The following is a 17289-nucleotide window of genomic DNA, read 5'->3' as shown; positions in this document are numbered from 1 at the left end:
ACAACCCCTCCTCTTGCTCCCCCGCCCAGGGACAGTGGTGGCGGCGTGGGTGGCGGAGGCAGGACTTCCCAGCGGGTGTCAGGCAGTTCCCAGCTTTTCTCTCTCCTAACCATCAGCAACAGTATGTGGACCCAGGGACGCAGAGTCCAAGAAGAATTTGGCTTCAAAGGGGACGGAAAACTTGGAAGTCTGATCAGTGGAAAACATCTGTTCCCTTAGAGCCCTGCTACTCAAGGTGTGGTTTGTCTGTGGACCAGCAGCACAGGGGGACCCGCTGAACTAGGACCACATTTCACACGTGTCCACCGCAGTGTGGGAAACGCTGCCCGAGACTAGCTGTGCTGAGAGAGCCCCGCACCTCGTGGTGCCTTTTAGCACTGCTCTCGGGGGCGGCGGAGGGGCCGCAGCCACAGAGGCAGCCCTGACTGCTCTACTGCCCCACGTTTCGCCCGCTTCCCTTCCAGCCAGCTGGCCCCTTTTGGTCCCTCAACCGTGTTGTAGCTGTTGCTTGCACTGTGACCCCAGCCCAGCACATGCCTCCCTCGCCCCTCCTTCCTGCCTGTTATTCACCTGGGGCCAGCGAGTGTCACCTCCTCACTGAGCCTCCCCCCATGGCAGCCTGTTTGAGGGTCTCTGGGCTCCCTGCACATTCCCTCCACTGCCCCGATCCCAGTGTGTAATCGGCGTCTACCTGATGACTGGATCCTGTCTCCTCACCACTGCGTCCCCGGTGCCCAGAACAGTGCCTGCTACAAAGCAGGCGTGACCACACATTTGTTAAATAAATGAGCAAAGAAACAGATAAGCGCACCTTCCCCTGCATTCCCTGGGCTCCAGAGGGTGGGGCACAGGGGACTAAAGGAGTTAAGGCTTTGACGGGCCTACCCGGTTGCTTGGTGCTCCTCTGGGTTTGCCTCCCAGCTCCGCTGCCCCCCCACCTCCCCACCTTCGGCTGGGGCTCCCACACCACCTCTCTGGCCAGAGCTAGGGTACCATCTCCATCTGGCCGCACCTCATTCCATGCACCTCCTGCTCCTCCGCAGGCCACTAGCTGGGCTGTGAGGGGGGGACCCCGCACCCCTCCCTTCTCTTATCCCCACCCCCAAACTCCACCCAGGAGCTGCTGCCCAGCTCAGCCCCGCCCTCCGGCCCGGGCCCCACCTTCTCTGAGATGGACCCTGCCCCAGCCTCTCTGCACTCACTCCCACTCGGGCAGAACAGCCTTCAGTCACAGAGCCAAAGCCCTGCACTGCTAGCTCCTCTCAATGGAATGCCCTCAGGTGTAGGCAAAACCTAAGGAGAACGTTATACCTCATTAAACAGGAACAAACTTGACCACAACTTCCTCCCCACCCAGGGAGGGGATGCCGTGGTCCAGACACCAAATGCGCCACACTCCCCTCGCCCCCGAGACTAGGGTCACACATCTCTGTACCTCTCAGCACTCGGGAACACCCAGCCAATGGCCCCTGTGCGGGGGACAGAGGCTGAGGTGATCCTTCCACTGCCATCCCTGGCCCGGCACGGTGCTCAGCACACTGGGCCATGCAATGAACTCAATGACCAAACGAACTGAAGCACTGGCCCACAGGACAGCCCCTACGAGCGTATCGCTGGTCCCCAGGCAAGGCGGGCACCCTCTCTCTCACACTCACCTCCCTGGGTCCCATCACTTCTGCTTCCCCACTGTGCCCCACAATTGGGGCTTCCACACTCATTCCATGCTGGGGAGAAATCTCACCTCACGGTGGGCTCCCACTGCAGGACTTCGCCCCCCCACCCCTCACGCAGACCCCACGACATCCCGATGAGGACTCCCGCGAGGGACACAGCCAGCTCCCTGCACTTATCTCTTTACCCGCCACCCACACTGGGCCACAAGCGCTGCCTCAAAAGCAGGGGCTGAATCGCATCAGAGCCCAGAACACTGATGCATAAGATACACAGGAAATGTCAACACCCCACCCCACCCTGAAAAGCTGAACCCAAACCATCCAGGCAGTCCTCCGGCACATCTATCCCTAGAGACACCCATGCGCCCCTTCCTGGGCCTCTCTGAAGCAAGGAGCTCCCTCACACCACACAACCAGGGCCTTGCTGGGTCCCACAACCTCCCCCGCCAGGACTGATTCTGAATGATTCCCGGGCTTCCAAAAGTCAAAGGCATCCTCTCAATGGAAAAGGACGGCCACACCTGCGGATACACATAGACATGTGGGCCAAGGTTCATGGGCCAAGGAAATAAGAAATAAGCTCATGTCCATTTATTAAACATTCTAAACTTTGGGAATTCCCTGGTGGTCCTGTGGTTAAGACTCTGGGCTTCCACTGCAGGGGGCGCGGGTTCAATCCCTGGTTGCGGAACTAAGATCCTACAGGCGAATTAAGATCCTGTACGGCACGGACAAAAAAAAAAAAAAAAAAATCTAAGCTTTTGCCCCAAACTGATAACAAATCAAACATTCTTCAACTGGTGACTAGATAAACAATCTCAGATCATCCACACTGAGTGGAGTACTACTCAAGAACAAACAGTGATGAACTATCAATACTTGCAACAATGTGGATGAATTTCAAACGCCTTATTCGGAATGAAAGACGGCAGATTCAGAAGGCTATTATAGGGCTTCCCTGGTGGACCAGCGGTTAAGAATCCGCCTGCCAATGCAGGGGAACTGGTCCGGGAAGATCCCACATGCCGCAGAGCAACTAAGCCCGTGCGCCACAACTACTGAGCCTGCACTCTAGAGCCCACGAGCCACAACTACTGAAGCTCACATGCCACAACTACTGAAGCCCGCGCACCTAGAGCCTGTGCTCGCAACAAAAGAAGTCACCGCAATGAGAAGCCTGCGCACCGCAACGAAGAGTAGCCCCCACTCGCCACAACTAGAGAAAGCCCACGCACAGCAACAAAGACCCAACAAAGTGAACAAATAAATTTTAAAAATAAATTTATAAAAAAACAAAAAACAAAAAGCTATATAAACTGCACACACGTTTAGAAGCTACATACCATATATCTATTTATATGACTTTCTTGAAAAGGCAAACTACAGGGACAGAAAACAGATCAGTGGTTTCCAAGGTCTGGAAATGGGAGAGGCACTGATTACAAAAGGGGAGGGGTTCTGGGGGTGAAAGAATGAATTTCCTCTACCTAGACTGTGAGGTGGTCACATGACTCTCTGTGTTTGTCAAAATTCACAGAACTAGGGAAAATTCCCTGGCTGTCCAGTGGTTAAGAGCTCTGCGCTTCCACTGCAGGGCGCATGGGTTCGATCCCTGGTTGGGGAACTAAGATCCCGCATGATGCCCAGCGCAGCCAAAAAAAATTAACAGAACTAAACAGGGACACTTTTTTTTTTAGACTGGATACAAACTATACCTTGACAAACCTGACTATAAAACAGTATATGTATAAAACGGTAACTGAAGGATTTAATGGTAAAGAACCATAATGTACGCAACTTATTTTCAAATGGATCAAGGAAAAAAAATAAACGAGAGCAAAGTGATAAAGCAAATGGGGCAAAATAATGCTGACAGAGAAATCTAGGTGGAGGGAATTCTTTGCCTTATTCTTGCCACTCACTCTCACGTTACAGTCACTGACAGCCCCAAAGGCAGGCATGTCTCAAACCTAGAGTGGATGGTTGGAAGCTGATGTATCTGGACAGACAGAAACATCACCAAGAAGCAAGAAAATAAAGCTGAAGAAAAGGGTGGAAGAGAGAGCACAGACATTTCAAGAGAGGATGACGAGGCCCTGTCCTAAGTGGCACCACAGCTTGGACCCAAGGGCTGCCCAGGAGCCTCAGGCCCCAGCCCTAGTTGATCAAGCTGCAACTCTGTCCAGGACAGAAGGAAATGGCTGACCCCACACGTTTATCAGGGTTACTCTGGGCCCATTGTAAAGGTTCAAGTTTTACTTTCTGACCACCCAAATTCGATTCTGGAATGGTTTTTCCAGGTTCAACACTCATTTTTAACCTACTAAGACTTGACTTTAGATAGGGGATGTTACTGATAATCTCAAAATGTTTGTGACCAGAAATGGAAACGTGCCACCTTGATTTGCTTTGAGTTTTTATTAGGGTGTCTAGAGCTGTGCTGTCCGATATAGTGGTCACTGGCCATGTGTGGCTACTGGGGTGCTATAAGCAGAAAATAAACACTAGATTCCTCAGACTTAGTACCAAAAAAAAAAAACCCCAAAATATCGTAATTATTTCATCATTTATTACCTGCTGAAGTGGTACTTTGGACATGGATATACTGGGTTAAATAAGATATACTGGTAGCACTAATTTCACCTCTTTTTACTTTTTTAATGTGGCTACTAAAAAATTTAAATTTGTGGCTCTGTGGTGTTCCTACTGGACAGCACTGGTCTAGAGAGCAAACTCTGAACCACCAGCAGGGGGCAGTCCTCAGTCAGAGATTGTTTAGTTCTTCAAATGAGAAATGAAACCGCCATGACTTTTCCCATTCCTTACCCTGTGAATGACTCACAGATTCTAGACAGCTACCAGTTACAAAACCCTATTCCTAGGATAACAGGCCAAAGGGCCTGGCAAAGATGAGAACTTTCTCCATGAATGCTCTCCCAATGAGGAGTGGACGTTCTCTTGCTTTGCTTGTGAGGGCTTCCCCTCAACCCCTCAGGCAGCCCCGGCCTGCGTGGGTGGATTCCTGAACCTGGCTGAGGCACCGATTCTTTCCATTCTCAAAAAACAGCCAATCTCCTTAAGCTTTCTGGGAACCAGAGAGAAGGCAGGAAAGCCTTCATGTGAAAGGACACGTGTTCTCGCACACATTCACCCAGTGATGGATGTCAGGAAATCAAGGACAGGAACCGGGGGCCCCAAAGTCCTCAGCCTGACTCCTCAGGGAGAACAACAGACATGAGGATGAGTTTCAAATGTCATTTGGCTGCTAAGGAATCCCTGATACCTCACTGTTGAGGAAGTCTCCCCATCGTGAGAGTCTCCAATTGCCCCATACTTTTTCTACTATATAAAAGAACCCTTAAGACTTGGAAAGAAACGTTTGACCCTTCCATCAAAACAGAACCCATCCAGGGACTTCCCTGGTGGCACAGTGGTTAACAATCTGCCTGCCAATGCAGGGGACACGGGTTCAAGCCCTGGTCCGGGAAGATCCCACGTGCCGCGGAGCAACTAAGCCCGTGCACCACAACTACTGAGTCTGCGCTCTAGAGCCCAGGCACCACAACTACCGAAGCCCGCATGCCTAGAGCCCGTGCTCCGCAAAAAAGAGAAGCCACCACAATGAGAAGCCCACGCACTGCAACTAAGAGTAGCCCCTGCTCACCGCAACTAGAGAAAGCCCACGTGCAGCAATGAAGACCCAGCACAGCCAAAAATAAAAAATACAAATAACTTAAAAAATAATTCAAAAACAGAACCCATCCGAAGTCTCACCTCCTCTTTGTATACCACGGGCTCTCTCTAAAGGACAGTTAAGAAATCACAAGGTATGTTTGGAGACACACCACGCAACATTCCTTTTAGGGAGCCGCCCCTCCAGGGAAAACCGTCCCGGCCGGAGAGAAGACACATGTGTGATCACCTCAATTCTCCCTGCAGAGAATACAGTCCCCATTTCCTCCTAAACATGGCCCAGCTCCAATCAACGCAACTGGGGATTCTGGTCCTGCACAGAGGCCAGACAAGTGGGCTGCGGTGCCAGGCCCGTGGCAGGCGTACCTCCTGGTCCCCATTAGCTACGGCTGCTGTCAGCCTGGACATTACCTTGTCCAAGAGCTCTCTGGTCTCCTCGGTCAAGGGGTCGTGAGAGAACATGCAGTCATCGCCGTTGATGCAGTTTCCGGTCGTGTGGTACAACTTACACGGAAAATCACGTTCGCGGCAAGTTAAGGCAAATGCCTCACCTCATGAAACCCACCCAAGGACAGAATCCAAGCCCCTTTGTTTTAGAGACAAGGAAACTGAGGCCCAGAGAGGCGAAGTGACTGGCTCAGAGCTGCACAGCAGGTTGGTAGCTGACCCAAGATGAGACCCCGGTTCTCGACATCCCCACTCCGTAGTGCTTCCCGCCCCACCACGCTGGCCTTGAGGCTGTGTCCTCAGATCCTCACTCAACAGGAAGAGGGGAAAAGTTCAACGATTTGCCCATGGTTACACAGCCATTTGAAAAATCTCAGAAAGGTAACAGGCAATGGTATAAGCCAGTCTCGAGAGTACACTTGACCCTTGAACAACATGGGGGTTAGGGGCGCCAACTCGGTCAAAAATCTGAGTATCATTTGTAATCCGTCCTCCACACCCTCAGTTCTGCATCTGTGGATCCAACCAACCACAGATCGTGTAGTACTGCAGTATTTACTACTGAAAACAAAACAATATCTGAGTGGACCTGCAGAGTTCAAACCCATGTTGTTCAAGGGTCAACTGTATATGTAAAGGGAGCATATAACGTGTGTGCCTCCGTTTAGTCATCTGCAGACTAGGAAGAGCAGACCCATCACAAGGCAGATGTGAGGGTTAAGAGGTGGATGCGCAAAGCTCTTGGCACGGTACTGGCACACAGAGCGGAAGTGTGGCGAAGATCAGCTGTTATTACCAATAAGGAGAAAAGGAGCTCTGCGCCCTCAGGCAGATCAAATGCGGGCACCAAAGGATATCATGCATATAGGGGCAGTTCTCGGCTCTGGCACAAAATCCGGTGATGTAAAACTTGCACAGTTCTCGCTTCTTTGGTAGCTCGATGTCGTGGCTAAAATTACAGTGGTCTCCCTGGAAGAGAAGCAGTGAAAAGGTAAGGTGTTTGCAAAAGGAAGTACTGCTCTGTCACTGCTGAAGCACACAGGGACCAACGACAGAAACCCCCACCCCGACCCCAGAAAGGGCAGGAGGCCCAGGAAAGGCAGACACAGAAATGCAGTTTCCCACCAACCTGAAACTTCTGCCAAAGTGTGTGGCCCTTTCTCTTGCCCCTGCCTCCCTCCCCCATGTCCTCAGTCCTCCCGGCTCCGTTCTGCTGCCTTTCACTGCTTCTTTCTAACTCTTCCTCCTCTTGCCTTCGCCTCTCTTACTCACTTACTGTTAACATGCTGCATAACTGCTAGTATCCAGTTTCATGCTTCTTCCTAACAGAACCCCAATTTCTAAGAGAACCCCAAACTCCCAAGGGAAGACAATACTGCCCTGATTTTTAAAAAAATCCCTTCACACAGTTTTCTTCCTCCTAGCCCTTGGATGTGATGCCTGGAGGCACAGCAGCCATTAAGCAACCATGAGGACAAAAGCCACACTCTTAAAGATGCCAGAATAAAAAGTAGGAAGGAACTTGGGTCCCCCATGGTGCCACTGACAACTGTACCAGCCCTGTAATGCCCCCACACCCCCGCCCCAGACCTTTTTTTTTTTTGGCCACACCACACGGCATGCAGGATCTTAGTTCACCAACCAGGGATCAAACCCATGCCAGCCACAGTGGAAGTGCAGAGTCCTAATCACTGGACCACCAGGGAATTCCCAGACTATTCTGAGAGACAAACATCTATGTGTTTCAGCCAGTGGAGTTGAGTTTTCTGCTATTTGTAGTCAAATTGTACAATCCAAACAAAACAACATCCAGGTAAACTGAAAAGAGAAACTGTTCTTCTATACCCATCCCCCCATTCTCTTAGGAATAGCTACTGTTTTTTGTTTATATATATTTTAAGTTTCTAAAAATAATATGAATTGCAACTATAATAAAGACTATTTTACACACAAACACACTTTTGTTTAAAACACAGTAATATTTTTTCCTAAGACAGGTACACAGGTGCAGTACTCCCTGGGTACTTGCTTGCCAATATCTGCCTGCTGCCTGTATACCTGAATAAAAAGCTGCCTGGTTGAACTAACACTGGATTATACTCGTTTCCTTCAGAACTTTCAGGACATTGGCCCATCTTCTGGCATTATATGCTGCTGTGAAGGTCAAGGCTGACCTTGACCACATTTTCTGTCTGGATGCCTTAATGATTCCCTCTCCAACACTGAAGTTCAGTAACTCAACCAGGATATGTTACACCTTTGCATGAGCATCAATTCTAACAAAACGTTTGAGGCCATATGGATTGGGTGAAAATTTTGGCCAAAAAAAATCCTCCCAAACCAAAAAAACCCAGATGTGTCACCAATCTTGTCCTGGCTCTCAGTCACCTGAGGAGTGAACTAAGTCTTCCAGGCCTTCCAGGCATCTCTCAGACAATCACTCCAAGCCCACCAGAACACTGCCCCCAGTGAGTGTGGCCTCCAGAACACTCCCAGAGGCCCATGTGTCCCTGCTCTGGGCACCCTGGTACTACTGGAACTGGTCCCTTACCCATGTGCACCGCCCTTCCACGAAGTATTTGCAGATGACTTTGCCTTTCTTATCGGACTGCTGGTGGGGCTTGTCATGGTCACCCCTCCGGTAGCTTCCACCGCCGTCCTGTTAGGAACACAGAGTGTGACTATAAAGGGGAATGAAGAGGAAGGGTAGGGAGGGCCTGTGCAGGCCAGGTGGAGACGGGCTCTGAGGGAGGGAAAGTGAAACAGGCTAGCTGGCAGGGATGAGCACGCCCCCGTGTAACAGGAGCGCTGACCAGCAGCTTCCATCCAGCACCCAACTCTGTGGGGTCTGAGCCCCGGAGCGTGGAGTGTGGGCAGCTGCGGACTCGCGCGCCACACACCTGCGCGGGACCGCATTCATTCCAAGAAGAGGCGGCATGAGCCTCCCTGGAAAACTCTCCAGGGCTAACTCAGGGACTCAGAGAACAGGTGACTGCAGGTGCTACAAAGATATGCCTTTAAAAACAGAGGGTCTCACCAGCAGCGCAACCCCCATGAGAGATAATTAGTGCTGACAGGCCCTACGGGGAACGGCTGATGGGAGCAAGGGGACAAGACCAGCCTCGGAGGATAACTCATTAAAGAAAAAAACGAATTTCAAGAAGAAGCCTTGAGTAAAAACATCAGATCAGAATGAAGAGCCGACTTACGCCCATGTCCTCGTCGTAGAAGTCTTCGTCATCATTCATTCCACCCTTGTTCATCCCTCCTCGGCTGCCACCTCGACCACGGCCCCGGCCCATCCCTTTCCCTCGACCTCGGGAACCCCGGCCACGGCCTCGACTTAGCCCTGCAGAAGAGAGAAACGGCGTTAACCCAAGGCCTCCCTCCAGGACCCGAGGCCAGCAGCTGCCAGGAGGAGCCCCACAGACTGGCCCCTTGTGGCCCCCGCCCACCTCGTCCTCGGCCATCCTTGGACCGGCGGTACTGGTTCAGCTCCTTGGAATAGTCGTCATAGTCCTCATCTCCCATCGGCTCCTCACTTTCTCCATACTGGAATTCCGGAGGGAAGAGAAGCAGTAAAGTGTCATTTGGCGAACAATGAACAATGTCCTGAACTATATACTCCACCCCTTTCTGCCTTTTTGTACACTCGGGACAATGTCAAACTCAGAAAAGCAAGTGAGCAACCCAGTGACTCACACCTGTGCCCCCTCTTCACACGCCACAGCCTAAGCGGCGGCTGGTCGCAGTCTTCACTCTTAGGACTCCCAGCCCACTGGGCAGCTCCCAAGGGACAGCTGTGCAGCTAGAACAAGGAGCAGCATGGCAAGGTCTCGGGCAGGGACAAAACAGTGAGCGTGGTAGTTCTCCTCACGCGCACACGCGTTTGTGTGTGTGTAGGAGGTAACTAAACAGGCAACTGACTGCGAAGGCATTAAATGCTTTGAGAGTACCCTCGGGAACCCTGTCTTCAGGGATGGGAACTAAGGCACTCGCTGAGAGAGCAGTGAGATGAAGATGTTTTTGACAGCTCACCCTTTGGTACTTTTTCAATTCTGAACCACAGGAAGGTTTTCTCTATTCCAAATAATAAATGAACATTTCTAAACACATAAACCTGCCATCTGATGCTTTCTTTCCACCTCAGTCTTACAGACCTAGTCTTGCAGCTCACCAGCCACCTGCCCCCACTCCCACCCCCCACCCCAAGCTGGAGAAAGCCTTACTTCCATGTCCTCTTCATAGAAGTCCTCTTCATCCTCCGGGTGGTCTCCTCCCACGGAGCCTCTGCCTCTGCCTCGGCTGCCCCTGCCCATGCCTCGGCCTCGAGACCCTCCGCGGCTTCCACGGCCTCGGTAGCCCCTGCCACGGCCTCGGTTGCCTGCATGGTGATTCAGACAGTGAGTGTCTGAGCAAGCAGGACCCACCAGCAGAAGAGAAGTTGACCCACCAGCGGAAGAGAAGTTAACCCACTGACTGCCCAAGGTCAATCATTTCCTCCTCCTCCTCCTGTTCTAAGAAGCCTTCCCGGCTGCTCTAGGCTGATTCATGGTCCCTGGGCCCCTGGACAGGGGTAGCTGAGCACCGTGGACACACACCTGCTGTAGCACTCACTACACTACCCTGACTGAGGCGCTGTCCGACACAAAGGCACCAGTCACGTGTGGCTACTGAGTACCTGAAATGTGGCTGGCCAAGCTAAGAAATACTGTGAGTATAAAGTGCACACTGAATTTCAAAGACTTAATTAAAAAAGAGAGAGAGAGAGAATATAAAATGTCACATCTGTCTATTTTGATTATATATCGAAGTGAGATTTGGAATGTACTGATAAAATGTGTTGTAAAAATTAATTTCATGTTTCCTTTTACTTTTCTAATGTGACCACTAGAAAATTTGTAGTTGAATGGTGGCTTGCATTATATTTCTATTGGACAAGCTAGTCCAGAATCTCCCCAAAGAGCAGGGCCTAGCTAGGGAGGAGTCTAAGAAAGACGGCCGAAAGAAAGAATGACCAGTCACTCAAACAACAAGCTGGGCCTCAAGCAGGGCTAAGAACTGCTGGGCTGGAAAATTCTGGAAGCACTCTGGGGTTGGGAAATATCATTGGCAGGAGATGGTTCTAAGAGGCCGGGCTGGGTTGCTGGTGCTCTGCCCTCCCCCATCATCCTCCTAACTGCCGCAGGTTCAAGGTTCAGAGGTGTGGCAGTCCCGTGGCTGCAGTCACACTTTGTCAGGTGATGGGAGATGGGAGGCTGGGGGAGGAGGCGCCAGTTGTCAGTTACCGTCCCCAGGGGTGAGAGCTGTCCCTTCTATATCTCTTCATAGCTGACCAGGAAGTGAATTTAAAAAACCCTTCAGGGACTTCCCTGGCGGTCCAGTGGTTAGGACTCGGCGCGGGGTGTGGCCAAAAAAAAAAAAAAAACAAAAAACCACCACCACCACCACCTTGAGCCACAGCAGTCTTCTCCTTGCCTCACGCCAGTCTGGCTCCATCCCAACCACGGCTTCAGCACTGAACCCTCTTCTCACGTGGCAGAACTCCGGTCCCCTGTGCTTGGGATAGAGCTCCCTGCCTGTCTCCTTCTATGCTTATCTCAGCCCTGCATGACTGCACATCTCTTCTCCCAGACTTGACGCTCCATGAGCACGTGGCCCATGAGGTCTGTCTGGCTCTGCACTGAGCGCCCAACCCCCAGCCCCGGGCCTGCTCCGACAACTTCGGGGAGAAGCTGCGCGTCTCACCTCGGCCCCGGCTGCTGCCCTCCTTGGCCCGCCGGTACTGGTTCAGCTCTTTGGTGAAGTCGTCGTAGTCGTCCTTGCCCATGTCCTCCTCCTCATCACCCTCGTACTCCCCGTACTGCTCGTTCTCATAGTCTTCGTACATGCCGTAGCCCTTGCTGTCCATCTTGGAGTAGGCCTTCTTGGGCAGGGGTGTGGTGTGCGACGGGGGATACTGCTGGTGGGGCTGATGGGGAGAGGACAGTGAGCTGGCCCTGGGGCCTCGGATTCAGACCAAGATCCCCACTATTCCCTGAACTGGCACAGCTGTCTGGGTGTCTCTGCTGTCCCTGGGGTGAGACGCTAGCCCCCAGCCACCTGAATGAGATCTGGGCTGTTGGCCCAGATGTTTCTGTTCTTCAGAAAGAGCCACAGCTTTAAAGACAATTGAGAAACACAGGCCCCACGACCCCTGAATTACTGGAGAGGGAAAAGAAGGGTGTATTTCCCAGGTAGATAGAACAATCTCATTTGGGGAGGAGGCCTGATTGGCAAGAGGGGTGCTCCTCAGTCAACATTTTTCTGGGGCCTTAGAATTCAATTAATGACTATTTGGCAACCAAACTAGAAAACCATTTAAAATGATGCTTTCCAAAGTGTGCTAGTTCCAAGAGATACTGGATGAAGTTCAAAAATACACATACATGCACAAATGGAAGACACCAAGATGTCCTTCAATAGGTAAATGGATAAACAAACTGGTACATTCAGACAATGGAGTATTCAACAATTAAAAGAAATAAGAAAGACATGGAGGGACTGTATAAACGAATATCGTTAAGTCAAAGAAGACAATCCGGAAAAGCTACATATGAGTCCAATTAAATGACATTCTGGAACAGGCAAAACTACAGAGACAGTAAAAAGACTGGTGGTTGCGAGGGGCTTGGGGGGAGGGACTGATGAGTAGGTAAAGAAAAGAGGACTTTTAGGGAATTGAAACTATTTTATATGATAGTGTATGGTGCATATATAACAAGATGCATTTGTCAAAACCCAAAGAACTGTAAAACACAAAGGGGGACCCTAATGTAAACTATGGACTCTAATCAAATACGTGCCAACGCTGGCTAAACAATTACAACAAACGTGCCACACTAATGCAAGACATTAAAAACTGGGGAACTGGGTGGGGTGGGGTGGGCAGGGAACTGGACTACCTGCTCCATTTTCTCCAAACCTAAAACTGCTCTAAAAACAACAGGGTCCTACTGCATAGCACAGGGAACTATATTCAATATCCTGTGACAAACCACAATGGAAAAGAATATGAAAGAATACGTGTACATATAACTGAGTCACCTTGCTGTACAGAAGAAATTAGCACAACACTGAAAATTCACTATATTCAATAAAATTTAAAAAATAAAACTGCTCTAAAGATAAAGTCTATTCATTTAAAAAATCCACACTCATTTTAAAAAAAAAGAAAACATAAAACATGGAGATGTATACAACTACTTTAGCAGATCCTTTTTTTTTTTTTTGGCTGCGTTGGGTTTTCGTTGCGGTGCGCAGGCTTAGTTGCCCCATGGCACGTGGGATCTTAGTTCCCCGACCAGGGATCGAACCCGTGTGCCCTGCATTGGAGGGTGGATTCTTAACCACTGGACCACGAGGGAAGTGCCACTTTAGCAGATCTTAAAATGCCTCAACCCCTAGTTCCCAATCAAAGCTGGTGCTGTTCTCTCCATTCCCTGCTGCCCTCAGGTTTAAAGCCTGAATCTACATTAGTAGATCAATGTCAACTCTTATTCCTTACAATAACTTATCTGTTATGATGGATGATGCTGAGTTACAGGATACCTTTAAGAACTACTAACTTTAAAAATGCTTTTTATCAAAATTTGAAAATCTATGTTGATTTACTTCTTACTGGTTTTGCCTGAGGAAAATAAAAAAATATACAAACCGGACAAATAATTTAAATTTATGCTTAAGCTCAGTGATATATTACTTCTGACCCCACAACATCCGAGATGATTTACTCCCATAACCGTTTCATTCTCTTGCCAACTTTCCACAAAAGGACACTGCTGAACAGTGGAAAAGTCAGCTCTCACAGGGACAAATCATCATCTTTCTTGGGGACAGGGGATATGACGAGCCCTGCCAAGGCCATGGGAAAAGGTGGCATACAGAAGTATGGCAATCAGCCACTGACTGGGCTCAACCCCAGCTCCTGTACTTCAGAGCCGTGCAACCTGGCTGAAGTTCTCGAAGTCTCAGTGTCCTCACCTATAAAGCGGGGATAAAAACAATACCTAATCTTGCAGAATTAAAATCCGTGTAAAGTGCCACGTAAGAATGCCCAGCACACAGCCAGTGTTCAGGAAACATGGGCGATTTCATTACCCCCAGCTCCGAGCCCCATGGGGGTCCCTGACCAGCAGTCACTCACCGGCGCATAGGGGGGGCTGTACTCTCTGTACTTGCGGTGCCCCTTCTCGCTGGGGCTGAAATCCGAGTCATCTGAGAAGTCAGAGAAGTCATCGCTGGAAGAAGCGTGGCGCTGCAAGGACAGGGGCAGAGGATTAGAGCTTCTGCGGAGGGCTGGCCACCTGCACAGTCACTGCTGGAATGTGCCGGTAGGGCTCCTTGCAAAACGCCTCACCTAGGGGCATCTAGCAGCAATGGAGCATGAGCTACCAACTCTTTTAGAAAAGGTCTTTATCCAATTTGGGGAAAGGAAAAACAGCCCGATTAAGAGTGCCCTCTGGCCTGACAAGATGAGCTCGGCCCCTGGGGCGCTCGGCTGGGCCCAGCGCCAGGAGGCCCAGCACATCCGCCAGGACCTACTTTGTGCTTGGATTTCCGCCTCTTCTTGGATCTCCTCTTCTCCTTCTCCCGCTCTTTCTTGCGTTTCCGCTTCAGCCTCCGGTGAGACTTCTCCTCATCTGAGTCGCTGTGGTGCTTCTCCCCCTTCTCCTTCCGGCTCCTCTCGGGGCCTCCGGAGGCGTCCTGGGTCTCCTCAGCCCCGTCATCCTCCAGTTCGCCTTCTTCCAACTCACCATCTTCCCTATGAACCAACCCCAAAGCCGACGTGAGCACGGGGTTTGAGGGGAGAGCCGCGGGGGCTGTGGGCTGGCCCAGGGCGATGGGAACGCGGGGCCCAGCGCTGAGGGCGAGAGGCCCGGGGAGACAGGGCGGGGGCCGCTCCCCGTCCCATCCCGTATCTCCCCCAAAGGGCTGCATCGGCTCTGTCTGTCCCGGCTGGGGGCGGGGGCGCCGTGGATGCCAGAGGTGCTGCCACGAGCAAACAGGCTCCGGTCCCTGGGTTTCGAGGCCTGACTGCTCTGCCAGCTCCACGGCTCTGGGCCAGAGGCAGGGAGCTAAGCAGGTGGAGAGAGGGGAAGGGTCCCAGGCCCCTCCTGACACGACCACACGAGGGCTCACCCCCACCTGCTGTTGGCCCCCTTGCTTCCCACCTGACTTGCCTCACCTCCGGGTATCCCTTCTGGCTCCCTGTCCTACGACTTCCTGACTCTGCCAAATCCCCCACGTCTCCCTTACTTTACAAAACAAAAGCACTCTCCACATGTGACAGATGCTGCTGACAGGACGTTCTGAACATCAAAGTATGTACAGGGTGGGGGGTGGGGTGGGGGGGATTAAGAAAGGAGCAGCTGGAAAAATAATCCCGTTTTTGAGCCAAACCCACAGACAAAGTTCTCACAAGTGCAGGAGTTGCTTTAAAAAAATAAACAAATGTAAAAAATGTCAAAAGCTCCTCAAGTTCCTCATGCATGACGACGGCAAAGTATGTGTGAGAGCATAAAAAACTCCTTCCTTCTCCATTAACTAAGACCCACAAAGAGAATGTGAAGAAGATAAAGAGTAACATAATGAACCCAGGACCTAAAAGGCTAACCACAGAGAGAACTAATCTAGGCCAAAAAGGCCTCGGCCGTTCAGATGGGAGCCGGTCAGCATGGGAACAAGCTCATCAGGCGAGCCCGGCCCCTGGAGCCCTGAAGGTTCTAACAGGCTTTGTGGAGAAACAACTGCCGATCTCTCTGAGGATCCTCCACGGCCCTTTCCCTCGCACTGCTCCCTTTGTGCGCCTCCACGCTGCTCCCCACCAAGGGGACTCTTCCATTAACTCTCACTCCCAATTCAAAGGGGTCGGGGCAGCTTCAAACCCAAATGGTACAGCCCCACGGTTACCCTGGCAGAGGTCAAGGGCAGCTCTCAAACACAGAATGCAGGACCAAAACTCCTCCCGACGTTTCAGGAAACAATACAGAGAGGTGACCGATGGATGCCTCGTGCTGTTCCCCTGGAACCGCCAGGCTGTCGTGGGCCAGCCCAGAGGGAAGATGCCGAGTCAACTGTGGTGGAGGCAGGAGGCGGCATTCCTGACAAATGAGGCACCTTCTGGCTTGGGTGTGGCCCACACCAGGAGCCGCTCTCGTGGGAGCAAAGCTCTCATGGGATGAGGCAACTCTGCCAGAATGGCCTTGTCCGCAGTAAAAGCGCCACCTAACTGGGGAAACTGGTTTTGGCAAGCTCACTAAACAGGGGGAAGCTGTTACTAATGGGCAGGGCAAACCTGCTGCTGCCGACGCCTGGGCCTTTTCATACCAAGCCGAGCAGGCTGAATAGACTGTTCCCTGCTGGGAACACTGCTGGGCGGGCCAGGTCGCCACACCTCAGGAGAAATACAGGGACAGACAGACTAGACAGACGCTATGGAACTAGGGAAGGCCCAGCGACAGACCGGAGAGGAAGGGGTTGGGGTCTATGAAGAAAAGCTAAACAAAAGCATCACTCTCCGCACTTTAGTCCGGAAAGGAAAAAGCTGAAAGTACCCAGAATCCCAGGGCAGGGATGAAGGGAACCCAGGAAGACAGAAACTGCCTGGGGGCCCAGAAGCCCGGATGAGAAGAAAGCCCAAGATCGCAAAGGGCAAAAGACCCTCCTGGAACCAGAAGAGGCGTGTCAGAGTGGAAGGGACAGCGGGGCACCATCAACCACCTCATTTTCAAACAGGAGGAACTTAAAGGGATAGCAGGTGAAAGGATATGTCGAGGTCAGATAGACGGGGGGACACGAAAAAGCCAGAAACTGGCTCTAAGCTCGCCATTCTTCCTCAATTGCTGAGGATGGAAAGGGAAGGGGGAGCCCACTCATCGACCGCCTACTTGATGCCACAAACATTTCTGAGCATCTTCTCTGTGCCGGGTCCTTGAGCACCTCCTGTTCTGCATTGTCCTTGCAGGAAAAGATACAGATTACAAGAAACCCAGGCCACAGGGCAGTGTCTGTGATACAGGGCCGGGGCAGCTGAGCCAGAGAGGCTGGCACCCACAAACACTCCTCCACCTCTACGTTCACGGGCAAGGATGCCATGGCACGGCCAGCAAAGGTCTTGCCCAGGGTCAGCTGAGGCCTCCACCCCTGTCCTGCTGCTACATATCACTGCTAACACTCGCGGGAGGGGGAAACAAAAGACCATACAAGCAACTCCAAGAGCTTCAACCATCCTCAAGAATGGCTCCAGAAGAATGCCTTTTCATTCCAAAGGCAAGGAGGTACAGCATCCAAAACCACCCTTCAAAGACTTTTAGCCAAAGAGGAATTCTCTGCATTATCTATATTAACAGCCCCAGGCAGATGTGGGCTCAGTGAGAATCTACAACTTTTTACAAACCGGGTAGTGAATACTTGAAACTTTGTTCCCCTGCAGTTG

At 51.4% G+C, this 17289-nt stretch overlaps 1 protein-coding gene across 8 annotated transcripts in view; it reads right to left on the bottom strand.

Annotated features, from left to right (window-relative positions):
• Positions 1-17289, bottom strand: part of ZC3H4 (zinc finger CCCH-type containing 4) — a 43094-nt gene that overhangs the window by 12072 nt on the left and 13733 nt on the right. For all 8 annotated transcript variants that reach the window (XM_060130253.1, XM_060130256.1, XM_060130255.1 and 5 more), the window contains 9 exons: positions 14397-14616; positions 13999-14109; positions 11562-11784; positions 10043-10197; positions 9269-9365; positions 9023-9162; positions 8365-8472; positions 6671-6782; positions 5778-5887 (listed from right to left, as the gene is read on the bottom strand). In XM_060130253.1, the coding sequence (XP_059986236.1) occupies positions 5778-5887; positions 6671-6782; positions 8365-8472; positions 9023-9162; positions 9269-9365; positions 10043-10197; positions 11562-11784; positions 13999-14109; positions 14397-14616 (1276 nt within the window). The remainder of the gene's footprint in view (positions 1-5777; positions 5888-6670; positions 6783-8364; positions 8473-9022; positions 9163-9268; positions 9366-10042; positions 10198-11561; positions 11785-13998; positions 14110-14396; positions 14617-17289) is intronic.

This window comes from Lagenorhynchus albirostris, chromosome 19 (genome assembly GCF_949774975.1).
Source record: "Lagenorhynchus albirostris chromosome 19, mLagAlb1.1, whole genome shotgun sequence".
NCBI lineage: Eukaryota > Metazoa > Chordata > Mammalia > Artiodactyla > Delphinidae > Lagenorhynchus > Lagenorhynchus albirostris.
This window is presented reverse-complemented; position numbering and strand designations above follow the sequence as displayed.